The sequence below is a fragment of the Lepus europaeus genome, chromosome 13, assembly GCF_033115175.1.
Source record: "Lepus europaeus isolate LE1 chromosome 13, mLepTim1.pri, whole genome shotgun sequence".
Classification (NCBI taxonomy): domain Eukaryota; kingdom Metazoa; phylum Chordata; class Mammalia; order Lagomorpha; family Leporidae; genus Lepus; species Lepus europaeus.
Genome location: NC_084839.1, coordinates 46,764,220 through 46,783,216, shown reverse-complemented (window position 1 = coordinate 46,783,216; position 18,997 = coordinate 46,764,220). Strand labels below are relative to the sequence as shown.

General features: G+C 37.0%; 1 protein-coding gene across 5 annotated transcripts in view; it reads left to right on the top strand.

Annotated features, from left to right (window-relative positions):
• NRXN1 (neurexin 1) overlaps positions 1 to 18,997 on the top strand; it is a 1,232,227-nt gene that overhangs the window by 532,572 nt on the left and 680,658 nt on the right. For all 5 annotated transcript variants that reach the window (XM_062209424.1, XM_062209423.1, XM_062209422.1 and 2 more), the window contains one exon: positions 14,854 to 15,237. In XM_062209424.1, the coding sequence (XP_062065408.1) occupies positions 14,854 to 15,237 (384 nt within the window). The remainder of the gene's footprint in view (positions 1 to 14,853; positions 15,238 to 18,997) is intronic.

The window sequence follows — 18,997 nt, the reverse complement described above, 5'->3', positions numbered from 1 at the left end:
TGGGAGCTTAGAGTTGGACTACTGTGATCTTTGGAGCTAAATGATCATTCTGGTAGAGGAAGTGGCATGTGTTTGAATCCTGAAAGGAAGGGGGGAGGGAGAGAAGGAAAAAACATTTGCAGGGAGAGAATAAGAGAAGGAGAAGGTGACAGAGACAGAGAAATATGTTTATGTACACAGCTAAATCAAATTCCTTTTTTTCTTTAAAGATTTATTTATCTTATTTAAAAGGCTGAGCAAGACACATGCACACACACAGAGAGAGAGGGAGAGATACAGGTAGTAAAAGAGAGAGAGAGCGAGAGAGAGAGCGCTTTCTTCTGCTGGTTCACTTCACAAATATCCACAATGGTGAGGTCTGACCCAGGAGCCAGCAGCTCCATCCTGATCTCCCACATGAGTGTCAGGGGCCCAAGCACTTGGATCTGCTGCCTTCCCAGGCACATTACCAGCAGGCTGGATTGGAAGAAGTACAGCCAGGATTTGAACGAATACTAGCATATCGGGTGCCCAAGTCTACAGCAACCACTTAACTTGATGAGCCACAACACCAGCCCTTACATAGTACTTCTTCTACTCTGTTAACTCAGTGCTCCCTTGCACTGACTCTTCTCATTATACATCAAGTAATCTTTGTATATTAGAAGACAGTTTGGACCTCTCCTCCTTTCCCTCCAACACTCCCTCACTTGCTTAAATACGGTAACATCCATTCTGCATTTTACACTAAAGAGCAGTATAGGCTGGTGCCGCGGCTCACTTGGCTAATCCTCTGCCTGCGGCACTGGCACCCTGGGTTCTAGTTCCAGTTGGGGCGCCAGTTCTGTCCCAGTTGCTCTTCTTCCAGTCCAGCTCTCTGCTGTGGCCCGGGAGTGCAGTGGAGGATGGTCCAAGTGCTTGGGCCCTGCACCCCATGGGAGACCAGGAGAAGCACCAGGCTCCTGGCTTCGGATCAGCGCATCATGCCAGCCGTGGCGGCCATTTGGGGGGTGAACCAATGGAAGGAAGACCTTTCTCTCTGTCTCTCTATCTTACTAACTCTGCCTGTAAAAAAAGAAGAAGAAGAAGAAGAAGAACAGTATAAACATAGCCAGGATATTTTTGCAAGCAAAGTTTTCTTCACGTCTGATACCACAGTTTGTGAAAGACTAATCCCAAACGCAGTGAGGTGGATCAACAATGATGTGGCCAAGGATTCTTCATCTGTACAAAACTCCAAATGACTGTTGATCAGCCAGGTTTGGAAACTGTAGACCAGGTGACAGTTGGTCTTTCTTTCAGACCCAGTAATCTGTGGTTAGCATCCTATTCGGAGGGGCCATGCTGAGATCCTGGGTTAAGCTTGCCTTCCCAAACCCTCCTTCCTTGGATCCTCTTGCCACCGTTTACTTCATCTTTCTCTGCAGAGGAACTCTTTTCTATTTCCCTGTTATCTGTGTTTTGTATTATTGGTGTTGTTCTCTTTAGCAGTCAAGAAGACTGTTTTTACCTTCCCATAAATGTCTTTTTCAGCCAAAGAAATGAGGAAATAAAGTGCTCCAACCTGGAAGAGAACATGGAGTGAGGGTAAAGAATAATAGAAGGAAGGTCAGGAACCATTGCTCTAATCTCTCCCATATCTTGGAGATTCTGTTTCTGATTCACACCTCTCTGGAAACTTAGACCCCTAAATCTCCTCATTTTCCTGAAGAGATCTAGGAGCTCTACTAGCAATTTGGTATCTTTAATTTTTTCTGATTTAAGTTGAGAAGTGTTCCTTGATGGAAATGCAACACAGTAATAGAATGTTTCTCTTTGGCTCCCTCCTGCCTTTCTCTGACTTGATAGTTAATTTACTACTTAAGAGCTTTCAAACAATTTAAAAATGGTTGGAAGCATAGTCTAAGCTGGTACTTAGATATACTTGACAAGATATGTCTAAAATAAAATTTTGAAAATGACTTTCAAAAAATAATATTTTATATCACATTTTATTATTTAAAGGTGAAGACAGCAGATTAAGTCAGCATTTGGGGGACATTCTAAATAGCAAATAATACCAAATTTCAGATCATTTGCCTTTAATCAACTAATATGGAGGCATTCTCTAATGATATGGAAGTAATAAATGGCAATACCTAGTTTTTAGAAAATACAAGAGAATAGAAAGAAACTTAGAATATAGAAAGAATATACAAAGAAAAACAAAAGCAAATGATATTCATCTGTTATTTGTCAGCAATGACAATGGTTATATCTTCTTAGTCATTTTTCTATGTGAATGTCTATATGTGTGCATGTGTTTATCTGTGTTTCCTTATGTCTATGCACTAATATACTTATATATGCACACACATCACAAACCTATACACAAAACACATTGTTAATTTGATTATTTCAGTGAAGTCCTTGATAAGAAATAAGTGTTACCAGATAAATAACTTAATCTTCAAGCTGAAAAAAATCCACTGTTTTCTGTTTAAGGTCTTTTTTTTTTTTTGGACAGGCAGAATGAATAGTGAGAGAGAGAGAGACAGAGAGAAAGGTCTTCCTTTTTGCCGTTGGTTCACCCTCCAATGGCTGCTGTGGCCGGCACATCTCCCTGATCCGAAGCCAGGAGCCAGGTGCTTCTCCTGGTCTCCCATGCAGGTGCAGGGCCCAAGGACTTGGGCCATCCTCCACTGCCTTCCCGGGCCACAGCAAAGAGCTGGCGTGGAAGAGGGGCAACTGGAATAGAATCCAGCGCCCCAACCAGGATTAGAACCTGGTGTGCCGGCGCCGCAAGGCAGAGGATTAGCCCGTTAAGTCACGGCGCTGGCCTTCTGTTTAAGGTCTTCAAAAATTACCATAGTTTATTAACTGCTCTGTAATCTAATGGAGAATATCAAAATTAGATAATATGTACTTTATTTTTTTTTAAGATTTATTTATTTATTTGAAAGTCAGAGTTACACAGAGAGAGAAAGAGAGAGGTCTTCCATCTGCTGATTCACTCCCCAATTTGCCGCAATGGCCAGAACTGTACCGATCCAAAGCCAGGAGCTAGGGGCTTCATCTGGGTCTCCCACGTGGGTGCAGGGGCCCAAGGACTTGGGCCATCCTCTTTTGCCTTCCCAGGCTATAGCAGAGAGCTAGTTAGGAACTGGAGCAGCTGGGTCTTGAACCAGCGCCCATATGGGATACAGGCGCTTCAGGCCAGAGCATTAACCTGCTATGCCACAGCGCCGGCAATATGTACCTTATTTTGAAAGCTCAGTTCTGAATGGGAAGAACATAAGCAAATTCTAAAAAAAAAAAATGTTAAGTACATGTAAGAAAGAAAATAAAGCATGAAATATTTGTTGAAATCCAATAGAAAGATTAAGTTAATATGCTTGGTGGCATTTAGATGATAAACTACTTTTATGTGATTAAAATTTCAAATTTGTGAATTAGAACAAACAATATAGAATCAAAGCTCATTCACTAAGCCAAATTCTGCCCTTTACTAAATAGAAAAAAAAGAGAACTCATATTGGCCTAGCTCAAGGGAGTTTAATGTAATTTTAATAACTGTACTTGTTAATTTTTCATATATAGTATTTTAATTAAGTTCTATATTTGCACGCTGCATTAGTTTGATATAAAGGAACCTTCTGCTTAAAGGATATTTCTGGTTTGGGTCAGTGAAATACTAAGGTTCAAAGCTCAGTTAAAACCAAGAAACATGGAATTTCAGAAAATAATTAATTTTAACCATTTTCAAATCTATATTCAGAGGCTATATGAAAATCATTTTTCATATAATGTGGACAAATGACAATTCAGTGACAAGAGGGCAACGTGGACTGTTTTCTGGCTCATGGTTAATGATGGTAATATCTATTTTGTCTGAAATACACATCTGAAAATTTAAAAAATAAATAACCACATTACTCTATTGTTGTAGTAGGGGAACCTATAACTGAGAGTGACTCTGCCACTGACAATATTGGGTGACCCTAGTAATTATGGCTATTTGTGTCAAAGTTTGCTATCTTGATAAGAGATAGGGCTAAAACCACATTTGGTGGATGCTGTTGAACATCAAAAAAACTTATGCAATTGAATTTTAATATTCCTTAAGTGGTTTATAAAAGAAACCATTATAAGAGGGAGTATGTTATTTATTTTTATATCCATAGTCCTTGATAACAGTTGCTCAATAGATATTTAGATAAGAACAAAACATACTACAGTGCAAAATAACCCCTAATGCTGTATAAATAGTATTATAGCTTTTGCACTTAAAGAGCAATAGCACTCTTTTAGTTGTAATGCAACTTTTTTAATTGAAAAAAATTTGTTTAAATTGCCTTATTTCCTTAAAAGCAGTTTATACAGTGTAGGATAACAGGTGCCATCCTCCAAACAATGCATTGAGAAAATAAAGAAATGTGTAAACCTGGTACATAACTGAAAAGCTTTTATGATAATAGGACTCCTCTTCCTATTTGTTCATAAGCTCCTTATATCACTTGACAAACATGTTGCTAGAAGGAAGTTAATCAGGAATGAAGGATGTAAGTCCCTTCTGAGAACTGGGATATATAGCCACAGTCAGCATGGTAGCACCTAGGAAACAGTTGCCATGCAGTCCATCCTGACTGTGGCCTCACCTTTGGTTTTTTGTTCTCTAAAAGGGGTTTGTGAACCCTTATTCAATAAGAAATGATGTTTTCATTTCTGCACTTTTTTCTAGAACTTCCCCATTTTCAGGAAAATCAATCATTTGGAGTTATTTCTAATGGGTAAGAAAGAGGCACTCTAATGACCACACTTTGATTAATACTGTTTAGCCAGAGCTGTTCTCCACAAACAATGTAGCCTCTTCCAATGGCTGCTTAATCTATGAGCGGTGATACAGGAAGCCAAGTAGAATGAACCATCAATGCTGATTTCAAATCGTGCTCCTACGCTGGCAAAGGAGAAACCATACAAAGGGCAGGTGTGATTTAGTGGCTCAGAATCGGTGATTTAAGTGCTGCAAAAAGTTGATATCTTCATTGGATAGCTTAGCTCTATCAACAGAGCACTGATACCTAAGTTGATTTAGTACATTTGATTGAAGAGGCCCCTTACTCTGCAAATTTTGCAAGACATAGAGCTGAATGTTTCCCTAGAAGCCCTTCCTCTTTTTTCAGACTTCCCTTTTCTCATTCCCTTGGTCCCAACCCTAACACTAAACAGCTGCCTAGGTATTTAGCTAATGTATGAATTTCACTACAATTAGGATGAGGTTAATAACTGTTTTCTTGAAACACAAATACTGTTTAAATTTGTGTTAAACTCTTTGACTCAGTCAAGGGTATCCTCTCAAGTATTTTTATAGCAAACTGCCAATCACTTTTTTTTTTCTGGCAAACCATCATTACACATTGAAATCAAAGAAAAAACTCATTATTCTTGTCAAATATTGCTTGTGTACAGCAGGGCACAGCAGATTGTATCAGCGGTTATTCATGGGCAAGCCTACACTTAACAGCTAAGCAGCCGTTGAGATTTGAATTGAAGTCACAGAGTTCCAGTTTAAGAACTAGAAATTACAGTGGGAAAGGCATACTCTAGAGCACATAATTAGAGGTTTATAGTAATCACTGTTTGATGTGAACAGCACATTCTAGCTATCTATTACCAGCACTGATTTCGGTGTATACCATTCATGAATCACCACACTTTTAGTTGTACTTGAACAGCCATTAAAACGATTTCTCTGCTTAGATCTTGATTTTAACTTATCCTTTGACTACAAACGCTCCACCCAAGCCTTTACCTAGTAGCCTATTGCATACATTAAGATAATTTTAAGTACATTTCAATGTTATAAACACTTTTATTTTGTGTCCATACCCATAAACCACTAACTCATCAAGGGAAATATTAAAATTTCTCTTTAGTAATTTACCAGTCATTTTACTAAATGACTAGTTAGGGTCAATTTTGCATAAAATTTTTATACTTTTTATTAATGTTTATGTTTATTTATTATGAACATACATTGAGAAAATTCATATATCATCTTCCCCAAACTCAAATTATTTTTCTACGTTTTCTTTAATTCTTTGTTAACATGCACATATATTGTATATCATTGCAATTATAGTATGGACATACTTTTCAGGCTGTTTGATATGATGTTATAAACTCATTTTTACTGAAGACTATCAATTTAACAAGATTGATTTTGGAGACTTATGAATTCAGAGGCTAATATTCAGAGTGGAACTTCACAGAGGCACCTTCACTAAGCCCCCAGGCTTGTAAAAAATCAAATTTATGAGCATGGCCAAAGCAAACAAAGTCACAGGGGCCAATATCCTTCTGACTATTTCCTGTTCATCCTCCCTGTAGTGATGGAGGCATGTCAGCTTAATTGAGATGATGTCAAACCATCAGCCAGTATTACTATATATTTCCTTATTCATGTACTCGCTTTGTTCAGAACCCATGTTACCCACTCATTGGATTAAGAGTTAGCTCCCATGTTAAACCTCATTGCAATGGAAAGAGAAAATAAAACTATTATGCACAATAGAACATACTGGTTTCTATAACAGTTAAATTTCTCATCATAGATGAACAAATATTTGATTAAAAATTGGCACCCCATATTGGCAGAGCTAAACGAGAAATATTCTATGTCCTGTGATAAGTAATTTCTCACAGGGAAATAACAACTTGGCATTCTTATTTTATGCATTGGTCTATGGGTTTGGTAAATATCAATCAAACCCTAGGAAATTAAACCTCACCCTGCATAACTACTGCATCTCATTTTGGGGCTTGTCTGGGTAAGGGACGGATCCTGGACTGAGTTATCAGTTGCACCTGCAGGAGATTGGCAGGTCCCCAACCCCATCCAGCCTCAGCCACCCTCATTGTGGAATGCTAGGAACATCTAAAAGCAAATTTCAATCGCTGCAAAATGTTACCTGCTCAATATTTACAAATTCCCAGCATTGTGTATGATAATTTTTAAAGTATAAATATATAGGGGTTAGTATGAATGTGTATGTGTGTTTGTCGTGTATGTGATAAATGACATGCCTTTAGTACTTGTATAAATCCATGCTATTCATGAAAATGTTGAGTTAAAAAAAATATGTGCCTTTGCTACACATTTTGCTCACAAGTCACTACTTTCTCCATAGGTAAACACTAAAATAATTTGATATTGACAAATTCCAAGTTCTCATTTATCTAAACAAGATCATATTTTCCCAATTATTGGCTGACAAAATACTTACAGAAAGATTTTCTATGTCATTTTTTTAACATGGACATCATATTTCCCTTAGAAGGAACATTCTAGTATTTACTTAATCATTCCATCTATCAATGAGAATTCACTTTATAAAAATATGCTGCTTTAAATTAATTTACAATATCTTTTTACATGATATAATTGTGTATATTGATCAGAATTTCTGTAGCATAGATTCTGAAATTGCAATTGCTGCATTAATTTTGTTTTTAATTTTGAAAGGAAAGGACAGGTTAGTTTTATTAACGGCTCTTTCAATTTACTTTCTTATATATAGTATTAAAACACTCTTTTTTCCTCACTGTTGGCAATACTAGATATTATCAAACTTTGAAATTTTGTTCAAAATTTGTTCCTTCATCTATTGGTTTAAATCTCGAAGTTCCCAGATTACAAGAGAATCCAACCATGCAGAAATTAGAATTAAACAGAAAGACAGGATAAGATATTATTTTTCTTTTGTTTTTGAATAATTTGTTTCAGTTCCTTTTATAAGCCTAATTCATGCCATTGTTTTTACAGAAAGGATACAGAAAATTTTACAAAACTAACCACTCATAGTCCTACTACCACAAAATTATCATTGTTAATATTTGTTTTTTTACTATTATATGAAAGTTTATATATTTTACATCTACTATATTATCAATATTGTATGCCATTTTTCAAATATTTATTTTATTTGTTTGAAAGGCAGAGTCACACAGAGAGAGGGAGAGATCAGAGACAGATATCTTCCCATCTGCTGGTCTACTCCCCAGATGGTCACAACAAAAGGGCTGGGCCAGGCCCAAACCAGGAACCAGGAGCTTCATCAGGGTCTCTCATCTGGGCAGGGGCCCAAAAGCTTGGTCTATCCTCTGCTGCTTTCCCAGGCCAATGGTAGGGAGCTGAATCGAAAGTATAGCATCCAGGACTCAAAGTAGCATCTGTATGGGATGCTAGACTGCAGGTGATGGTTTAACCCACCGTGCCACAGTACTGGCCCCCGCATTCTGCTTTTATCAATTATATTATGCCATTTAACTGAGTTTGGCTTTGACATTAGAATAGGAATTTGACAAATTTGTAACTTCATGGAATCTGATCTTTTGGTATGGAAAGCAGCAAAGCAGAATTTTGGATGATGAACTTAAATTATTATTTAAGCAGTAATTTGTAACTTTTTATTCAAAAAAGAACATTAGGAATCATCTCAATTCCTTCATTTTTTTATAAGAGCCACATTGAGGCCTAATGCACTTATTGTTTTTTACATTTTTAAAAAAGATTTATTTATGTATTTGAAAGTCAGAGTTACAGAGATAAAGCTAGAGAAGTTCCCATCTGCAGGTTGACTCCATAGATGGTCACAATGACCAGGGCTGGCCAAGGCTGAAGCCAGGAAACAGGAGCTTCATCTGGGTCTCCCACATGGGTTCAGGGGTCCAATGAATTGGACCATATTCTGCTACTTTTCCCAGGCCATTAGCAGGGAGCTGGGTCAGAGTGAAGTAGCCAGGACACAAACTGGCACTCATATGGGATGCTGGCATTGCAGGTGGTGGCTTTACCTGCTACGCCACAGCACTTGATTTTTAAAGTTATTTATTCATTTAAATGAGAAAGAGAGAGAGATGAGAGAGAGAGAGAGAGACAGAGAGAGAGAGAGAGAGAGAAAAGAGGGCGAGAAAGATGTTCTCCCAGCTGCTGGTTCACTGCCCAAATGCTCATAATAGCCAGGGATGGAAAAACCAGGAGCTCCATCAGGGTCTCCTATAGTGTGGCAGGGAAACAAGTATTTAACCCATCATTTGCTGCCACCCAGGTTGTGCAAAAGCAGGAAGTTAGATCAGAGGTGCGTGCTGGACTCTCGCAGACAGCCCAAGCAACAGGTTAACCCGCTCTATGAAATCCATGACTTGATGATTCTTGCCAGCTACTTGGTTGAAGAGCGAGAATATGAAAATGCTTTCATTTCACCAAGAGAAAAAATTTCCCATCCCAGCACAATATCTTCCATTCCTCCTTTCCTAGTAATTTAAACTTTTCTAGGACTTTAACACCTGAAACCAAATTAACTTGTTTTAGATCTCATTTTTACTCCATGCTCTTTTCACCCTATAAACTAATCTAATGGAAGTAGACCAGATAAGAAAAACTGGACAGAAAAAACAATGCAAACTAGCAAATTATAAATACCACACCAAATTGTCAAGTAGATTTCAACTTTATAAATAAGAGCTGTTTTTTAACTGCGTTTTCACCTTTATAAAAAATTGTACATGAAAGGTTAGCTTACTATTTTTGCTTATAAATATTCTTAAATATTACCTTATCTGCTTCTCAACTTTGTTTATTTTTGCATATGCCATAAAAACAGACTTAGAAGTAAACATAATATAATGTTTATACATTAAATTATAAAAACCATAGTCATACAAACTCAATTTTGGCTGTAATTTCATTTCTATAAAAAGTAAAATGTAGTGTGGTACTTTTCATTGAGTCTAAAGAAGTCCCCAAAGATGAAGGCACTTCAAAATGTTCATGGGAAATGGAATTAAAAGAGTTTTAGTTAAAATAAGTCTGAAATCCATGATCTTTTCATAAAACACATTTTCCATGAGCCTTTTGAAGATTCCTCAATTGACTTTTATCCACATATTTTAACAGATCAGATATAACAGAGTTTATTTAAAAATATATATTTCATTTATCAGAAGTATCAGATATAATTATAGTTGTATAATTATAGTGGAAAAGGGTTGGATAGATGAGTTGGATGCACTACTGAGAACATGAAAAGGGTTGTGTGTATTACAAAGGGAACATATTGTTATTCATGGTTACTGAATAAACAATAGAAGGATGAACCACTAATATATCCAGATTTTTCATCTTTAAATTTTATTTCCAAATTTATGCTCCTCATATGATTTGTGTGTGTAGCTATGGCAGTTACTCAATTGTCTTTATCAATGAAGAAGTTTTAAATATTAATTTGATGTGTTCTTTTGGAACCACTGCCTTTATAACTCAATTATAATGAAATGAGCACTTGGGAACCTTAATATTTAAAATTCACTGTGCTCATATGCTCATATGTGTGTATTAAATTGATTCAAACTAATTCAGATTTTATGATAACTCTTTTGCTTAGGTAAGTAAGTCCTTTCATTCATATTGATACTAAAACATTAAGAAAATTTGATATTCAAATCCCTTATAAATAGTTACATTTCAGGATATTTATTGCATGCATGGGGTAAAATACAAATATCTATTTCACTAGTAAGATTTGATTATTGTTTCTAGTAATTTTTACCTGTAAATTTCAAAATATGAAAGTGTTTTGATTACCACTTAAATTAAGTGCTACTCTTTCGTATCATTTACCATCCCTTTTTTTTACAAATACTTTATAAAATACAAGTGCATATGTGAATAGTCCTTGATTTGCAGTCATATTTCCTTCATTCCATTTTACATGTTTGTAGAATATTCCAATAAATAATATGTAATGCATGCATTTGCCCAATGTGTCTCCTAAACTTTGAATCATTTAGAATTTAGACTTAAAGTTCTAGCACTTCTTGCATTATATTTAGGTTCAAGTTAGGATTATATTCCTTTCTCTTTTTCTTCTATATTGTGTTTCCTCTTCTTTCCATGAGAACTCTAGAACTGTTTCACAAACGGGTAATAATGAGCTATGGGAGAAACATCCTTTATAATAGTAACTTCCCAACCAATGTTTCTTTTTAAAATTTTTATTTATTTCTTTAAAATGTTGTTTAAGAGTCAGAGAGGCAGACAAACAGAGTTCCCTGTCTCACTGGGAGTTCCTCAGATTTCCACCACTGCCAGGCTGAAGCCCAGGAAACAGTAATTCAGTTCATGGATCCCATGGTGACAGAGACCCACCCACTCGTGCATCACAGGTGCACAGGAGGAGGAGGGAATTAGGAGTGGAGCTGGGGCTCAAATCCAGGCCCTCTGATGTAGGCATCTCAGTCACTGGCTGAATACCCACCTCTTACAAAATATTGTCTTTTAAAGATTTATTTTATGGCCGGCGCTGTGGCTCACTAGGCTAATCCTCTGCCTGCAGTGCTGGTTCTAGTCCTGGTTGGGGCACCGGATTCTGTCCCAGTTGCTCCTCTTCCAGTCCAGCTCTCTGCTGTGGCCCAGGAAGGCAGTGGAGGATGGCCCAAGTGTGTGGGCCCTGCACCTGCATGGGAGACCAGGAGGAAGCACCTGGTTCTTGGCTTCAGATTGGCACAGTGCACCAGCCGTAGGGGCCATTTGGGGGGTGAATCAACGGAAGGGAGATCTTTCTCTCTGTCTCTGTCTCTCACTGTCTAACTCTGCCTATCCAAAAAAAATATTTTATTCATTCAAAAGGCAGAGTTACAGAAGGAGGGAGAGGAGAGGGAGAGAGATAAAGAGAGATCAATCTTCAGTCTGCTGCTTCACTCCCTAAATGGCCACAATGGCTAGGGCTGGATCAGGCCAGTGCCAGAAGCCAGGAACTTCTTCTGGGTCTCCCAAATGGGCTCAGAAACCCGAGCATCTTCTGCTGTTTTCCCAGGCTGTTAGCAGGGAGCTGGATCAGAAGTGGAGCAGCCAGGACTCAAACTCATATGGGATGCTGGCGTCACTTTATGTGCTGCACCACAGCGTGGGCCCCACAAAATGTTTCTTGAACTATGGGTTTCTGCTTGTTAGTTGATTCTGAAATCTACTCAATGCTCCAAATTTGTTTTAACAAAATACTACTGTAAGAGAGAAAATACCAGAGTGCCTCAGAGGCAGAACAGTTAAATATTTTTTGTGTTAAATTTTTGTTTCTGTGTGAGTTTAAGTATGCACTGAGCTATGTGAAAGCTGTAGTCTGACTTTATGAATTGTGCTCAGAAAACTGCTGATGAAATTATACTGAGTATCTTACTCTGAGCCTGTCAATCAGTTCATTCAGAAAACATACCTGTATTTCATAGAGTACCTTGTTTGAGCTGGTGCTAACACCCGATAAATAAAAAAGCAGGAGTCCCAGTCACTCCATCCTCACCATCAAGCTGTTCTTGAATGATTGTCTGAAATAGCTGGCAGCAGTTTTGCTCCCAAGAGTGTAGACACAGTAAACCATCTATGGAAACTCAGTGCAGGAGACTGAGAAGGGTCCATGTTGTAGAAGCCAAAGAATTCCATCATCGCAAGAATCCTCCAAGCATCCTCATGTGTCATCTGGAATCAGGACACTATAGTTTTCCCAGTGTTTCCTTTTCTTCTAAGCTGAATCAAGTTTGTTCCATGAATTTTTTGAAAAGTAGAAATTATGAAAACATTATATATATATGTTAATATATTCCCACTCTTATAATATTTGCCATTGTTCACTTACAAAGCTTTGTATCTTCTAAAAAAATCTGCTCCACAGTGTATATTCAATTAATCAAATCCTCAAAAATTACCCTGTTGTAAGGAAGCTTTCTTGAAAGAATTGGAAAACAGAGTAAATCATCTCTTTTGTCTTAAAATCCAAGTCATTGCATTAATTACACCAAGTCCTTTGCTTTCCATAGACATGTGTGGTTTTTAAAATACCCAGCTTTCCTGCTGTCATGATATTCTTTCCTCAGCATTTTCAAATTTCCTTAACTGCTTCAGAGTATAGGTATCATCTGTTAATTTATTTCTTAGAATGTTTTGGACAGTGCTATACACAAAACAATTCTTTAAAAAATGCATGTAATGATCTTTCTATTTGAAAGAAAGCAATCACCATTCTCCCTCAATATTATATATTTCATTTCCCCAAAATGACATCATTATTTTTCTAAGCAAGATTTTATGGTCTGCCTATGATCATAAGGGAGAGTTTTCTTCTAGATATTTGCACCAATAGGAACAGTAGAAATGAATAGTCTGTCTTTCCCCTTTCTGCTCCCTCATGGAAGGCCAAGATAGCAACGCCTTTGAGTGTTTCTCCCCAGGAGCTTTTTCCATTTCTTTCTGTGAAAGTCTAGAGAAACAAGTATCCTTGTAATGACTTGGCTGCCTGGATAGTCTCTGTGAGTGTCTTCCATGTCCTCCTCCTTCACAAAGACAGATCCCATTATGCTGCACAGATGGAAGCAGGCTCTTCTGGTGGGATTCCCAATACTCCTTGGCATAGTGGAGGGGCCGGCAACCCTGTGTCCATGGTTGGTCCTGTGCTTTTACTTGCTGTGAGTCTTGGGTATTCCATGAAGCCACTAGCCTGCCTCTGCTACCCACTCCTGACTAACCTGCCTGTGCTACCCACGCCTGTCCACATTATTTTCCCTCTTTCGCCCTCACTTCTGTAACCCACCTTCTGTTTCCAGCTTTCTCCTAAGTTCCTGAGGCTCTATGCCAGTGACCTAGCATGACATCGAGCCTTTCCAAATCCTTTCTCTCTCATCAGACTCCTCCTCTTCTGCCTTATGATTTAGTCTTGAAAAATAAATCTGGGATAACGTGCTAATGGGTCCATATGGTGTCCTGTATCACATTTGCATTTTTGTATGTCTTTCTGGAGAGAGAATATTGATAGAATTTTTGGTAATTGGACAATATAGAAGCTGACTTCTAAAAGTTTGTGGAAAATGGAATTAGAAGATAAGTTTATTTTGGTGCAAAAATTTTTGAAGTTCATGCATTGTTATTTCATAATATGTATTTCCCATGAACAGTTTGAAATCTTGTAGGTAAAAGTTTTGATCAGGAATGTGTTTCTAATCTCTAAGTTTTTTTTTCTTTTTTTTCCATGAATTCTACAAGTATTTCACTTGAACATTAAATAATCTTACGTAGATGAATTCTTGTTCATCTCATACTTGGGTCCTGGATTCCTGCATCTTTATAAAGCAGTGGTTTGTTCTCCTTACATTTGGAGTGAGGAAAATAAACCATGTTCATTTACATAGGAAATGATTTGGGTTTTAAAGAAATAAGCAACTGATTCTACCTAATCCTTTCACTAAAGTATAGTACTGAGCGTTTATGCAGTGTTTATTATGAATCAGACACTGGTTTATTTTATTCAGTACAGCAGCCCTAAGAAGTAGGTCATGTTATTATGCCCATGTTATAGATAAGGAAACTAAAAGCATGCAGATCAATAGATTGATACATCTAGGAGTGTGGAAGTTAGTTTTTGACATAGGAAATTTGTCAAATGATTGTGCTGAAAGCCATCAAGTCACTTAAAGATGGGAACACACATTATCTTTCCTTGGCTTGCAGATGCATACCAGCTTTCAAAACAAGCACTTACCCAAAGGATTCTGACTGTATTGGAGAAAGTGATATAGAATACCAATTTTTTATTTTTGTTGTCTGCCTGTATACTTTATTTTTCATTCTCAAGGCCAAATGAATCTATTTTAGTCACAGTCTGTTTTATTTTGAAGGTTATTTAATTCCACAAGTTCTTAATTCCACTGTGAAGCTTCAGACACCAAGTACAGGAGGAATAAGGAGGAATGTTGGCCCCCAAGAACACTTAAGCAGATGAAAAGAGAGAGGCAGATAATTAGAACATGTTGTGCACTGTAAAGACCTCTCCTCCTCTTGTCTTGCAACAGGTACCATTTCTGTCAACACACTGCGCACGCCCTACACTGCTCCTGGAGAGAGTGAGATTCTGGACCTCGATGATGAGCTATACTTGGGGGGCTTGCCAGAGAATAAGGCTGGCCTTGTCTTCCCCACCGAGGTGTGGACTGCTCTGCTCAACTATGGCTACGTGGGCTGCATCAGGGATTTGTTCATTGATGGCCAGAGCAAAGATATCCGGCAAATGGCTGAAGTTCAGAGCACTGCTGGAGTGAAGCCCTCCTGCTCAAGGGAAACAGCAAAACCGTGCCTTAGCAACCCTTGCAAAAACAATGGCATGTGCAGGGATGGGTGGAACAGATATGTCTGTGATTGTTCCGGAACAGGCTATCTTGGCAGGTCCTGTGAAAGAGGTAGGATTCCAAAATCCAAGGGGCCACCTCCCCAAGATGAAAAGTATATTAAATGTTGACCTTGAGCCTGAACTAACCATTGAAATATAATGTGTACTCTGCTGAAGTAAACTCTGCAAGCTTAGCAGCCATACCTGGCATGGATTACTGATGATCCCATACTGATTTCCAAAGGGCCTGATTGTGGGACAACACAGCTCTCTACATATATTGCAAAATAGAAATTTAGGTCTCTATTATCTTCCAGGATATGAGCTTAGCATGTATACTGTCACTTTTGACCAATTTTTAAGTTCAGGACACGAGCCAGTTTAAAAAAAAAAAAAAGGCATGCATTAGACATATCTGTGACCTCCAGTGCTAATATCTATGCCAAGACATAGTATTTGAGGCCAGCTAAGCCGTAAGTTGCAACTTCCTTGACACTATTGGGTGAGATTTAAGCTAGCCTGCTCATTTCACTTCAGTCAGCTTACTCAAGAAGAAAAATCCTCTCAGAAAAGTAAGCTGACTTTAAATCATCTACGGTGCCACAGCATTTTCAGAAATGTACCATAATTTCAAAGGTACTTGCCTTTGGCTGAGGTCTAACCAATCACAGAAGATTCATTTACCTATTTGATATTAAGGCTTAGCAGTATCTATTGAAGATCTGAACAAGTGTCTCTTCCTCTTTTCCTCCTCCATTAGAAGGAGAAGAATAAGGTTTAAAAGGAAGACCAGAGTGTGAGAGCAGTCACAGCTGATCTGCACACTAGGCTAACAGAAGAAATAGCAGGACAAATAGTTCCAAGCTTGTCCCTCCATCGACCCAGTGTTTCACATAAATGCTTTAGTCACTGCATCCATGGTCACTTATTTTCTACAATGGAACTGAAAATCAATATGAAAAATAATTCATGAGTTATTACATTGTCTTTGCATTATTAGCACATATTACATGGTTTCTTTTTTTTCAGTCACACATGTTTAGTTGTTTGTTACTTCTTCCTGAAATAGTTTAATTCACTTAATCTAAAACATCTTAAACAATATGGAGTTATTGTATAAAACCAAAAATTGAAATGTGATTATGGTTCAAAACAGGAATATGCATTGGCTTTTAGGTCTATAATTAACATTAATATGTGATAATATATTGATAGTATAACATGTTATTCAGTTACCTCCCCAAATGCTATTGCTATTCTGTGGCATACAGTTCGCTCAACAGATAGGTCAATATTTTATCACATTGATATATACTCATTCTCCTTCAGATCACACCTAATTGCAGTTCCTATGAATTGTCATTAGAGTTTAGCCATTTCTGTAGTTTGGTTTGTGTGGCACATATTCATTACAAACTTCCTCTTTCGATTTTTCTTCCTAATTACAGTTTCTTTAGTTTGGTTTTGGAAATTAACAAAGGGATGGAAAAGTGTTAATGCTTGCAAGGTACAATGTAGTTGAGCATAATAGGAGATTAGCAAATCTGCATGATTTAAGATTTTGTTTTAATTTTAATCTCTTGTGGAGCCGCCAGTTATTCTGATGCTCCCTGATTAAGTGATGGTGGAAAAGGGCGTAACTCAACTGTCACTTGAAATACAAAAGCATTCAGTTAAATATGCATGGTGTACCACCCTGTGGCAATATTCTGCTACTGCATATGGCAAAAGCAAAAATAGAAATTGTAGCACTTTCTGAGCCAGAATGAGGGAAGGGGAATATATATACTTTGTAATAATTAGAAGAGGGGTGGCAAACATATGCAGAATTGCAAAGAGAATTTAATAGCAAACTTCATCCCTGGGATTCAGTATACATTTTTGTCTGACAGGTGGCTGAAAATTTCTGCAGATTTCTTTGTCTCTTGGTTGGATCGGTATTGAGGAGAAAAATGGTCATTTTTAAAATGTGGTTCTTGTTTCTGGACTAGGGTAGACTTTGCTCTTCAAGATTAATTTCCCTACTCATATTTTGGCACCTCTTGAGAGCAGAGAAGATGTGGGATGATTGTCATACTTAATATCACAAAACTTGGCTTCTGTCCTGTTCCCAGCTATGTCCTAGTTCAGTTAACAAGATCATGCCCAAACCTCTTAGTTTCCAATCCAGAAGAAAATAGTTTGTGGATTTTCCTCCATGTACATCAGCTGTTGATCATGTAAGAATTGATTAAGTCTTTACATATTTTTACAAGTTACACTTGAAACGTTGTTTTATTATTGAGCAAAAATTGATGACTTATGAAGATAATTATGCAAAGTAATTAAAAACTGTGTTCAAATCCTGGACAGTGCAGCATGAGAAGTGATGCTGCAATTATGGGGAATTTTCATCCTGCTTTAAAAAAGCACAGGGTTTATAAGAACAAACAGAAAACTTGCCATTAGAAACTAGAAAGATAGTATTTTATTTTATGGGTTTCGATCATATCAGGAATAGTAACATAAAAATAATTCTTAATTAATACAAATTAAATATAGAACCTACCCTTCTGCTTTTTCTTTTATAAAACTGAGAATTTGTGGAGACTTGATCATGTAGAAATTATTCTTAGTTATGTGTAAAATAAGAGCATTGGCATAATCAGAAGTCTACTTTATACTTGTTTGTTAGAACAGATGGAGGGACAGATGTCAGAGCAATATAATTTGGCTTGCTGTCTGATTTTCATCGTTGATCACAATATGTGACTGCCTTTCGGCAAAACTGAGCACAGGTGTACACTTTAGACCTGCGACAAGGAATAATGCAGTAAAGCAAATTTATCAAACTTAATGACAAGGAAGAAGGAGATATAGAAGACAAAGTTGAAACTGTTTTTGTACCCACCCTGCTACCTCAACTAAGAAGAATTTGGAATTAGCCCATTTTAAGACTCATTTATGTTCTAACAGATAAAATAATTTTACTAACATTAAAGGGTACAGCAAAATACCTTAACCTTCAAAATGTCAGAATGCTGTCTGCCAACTTTTTGGCAACTCTAGACTACAACTTTGTGCATTTTCCATTTCTTGTCTGATTAAACATTAACTCTAATTATGAACAATCATTTAGGCTTTCAGTTTTCATTTATCAGTAAGTTATTTTCACATTGAGAATGGTATAAAATGGCAGTCAGGGGCACTCAAGGTTTATTACTTTACTGTGTTATTTTATTCCTGCAGCCTTTTGGAGAAGGATCAAGGCCAATGGTTCTAATTATTTCTCCACTCGGGGTTGCATTTCATACTATATTGATGACCCATTGCCAGCCATCTATATTTCTAAAAGCATGTGCCTTTCTTAGATTTTAGTCAAATTTAGCTACTTTTAATAAAAGAGTATGAGATTACTTTAAAATATTATTGAATAGTAAGTAGAGACTTGCTGTACAGAGTAAAATAGAAAGAGGAAGCTAACTTTGCCATTACCTTATCTGTGTGGTAACAACATCATTGAACAATTGCAAATGGTTTTCCAACTTTTATCCAGATATTTATTGCTTTACAACTGTGGACTATATTTGGCTATTAGTTGGGTAAACAAAAAGTGAAAATCAGATTTATTTTAAAGATTACACAAGAAACAGTTTTCTAGAGTTTATTGCCAATTTACAATCATATTTTAATTAGTTCTTGAGCAACTAATATTTAGATGTCTCCAGTAACTTCTGTATTTGCAATATAGCTTACATATGGGAAACTTTTATCTAAATGGAAAAATATGCGATATGATTAGAACAATTGAATTTTAAGAGAATAGTATATTTTTTCTATCAAATTGTGTC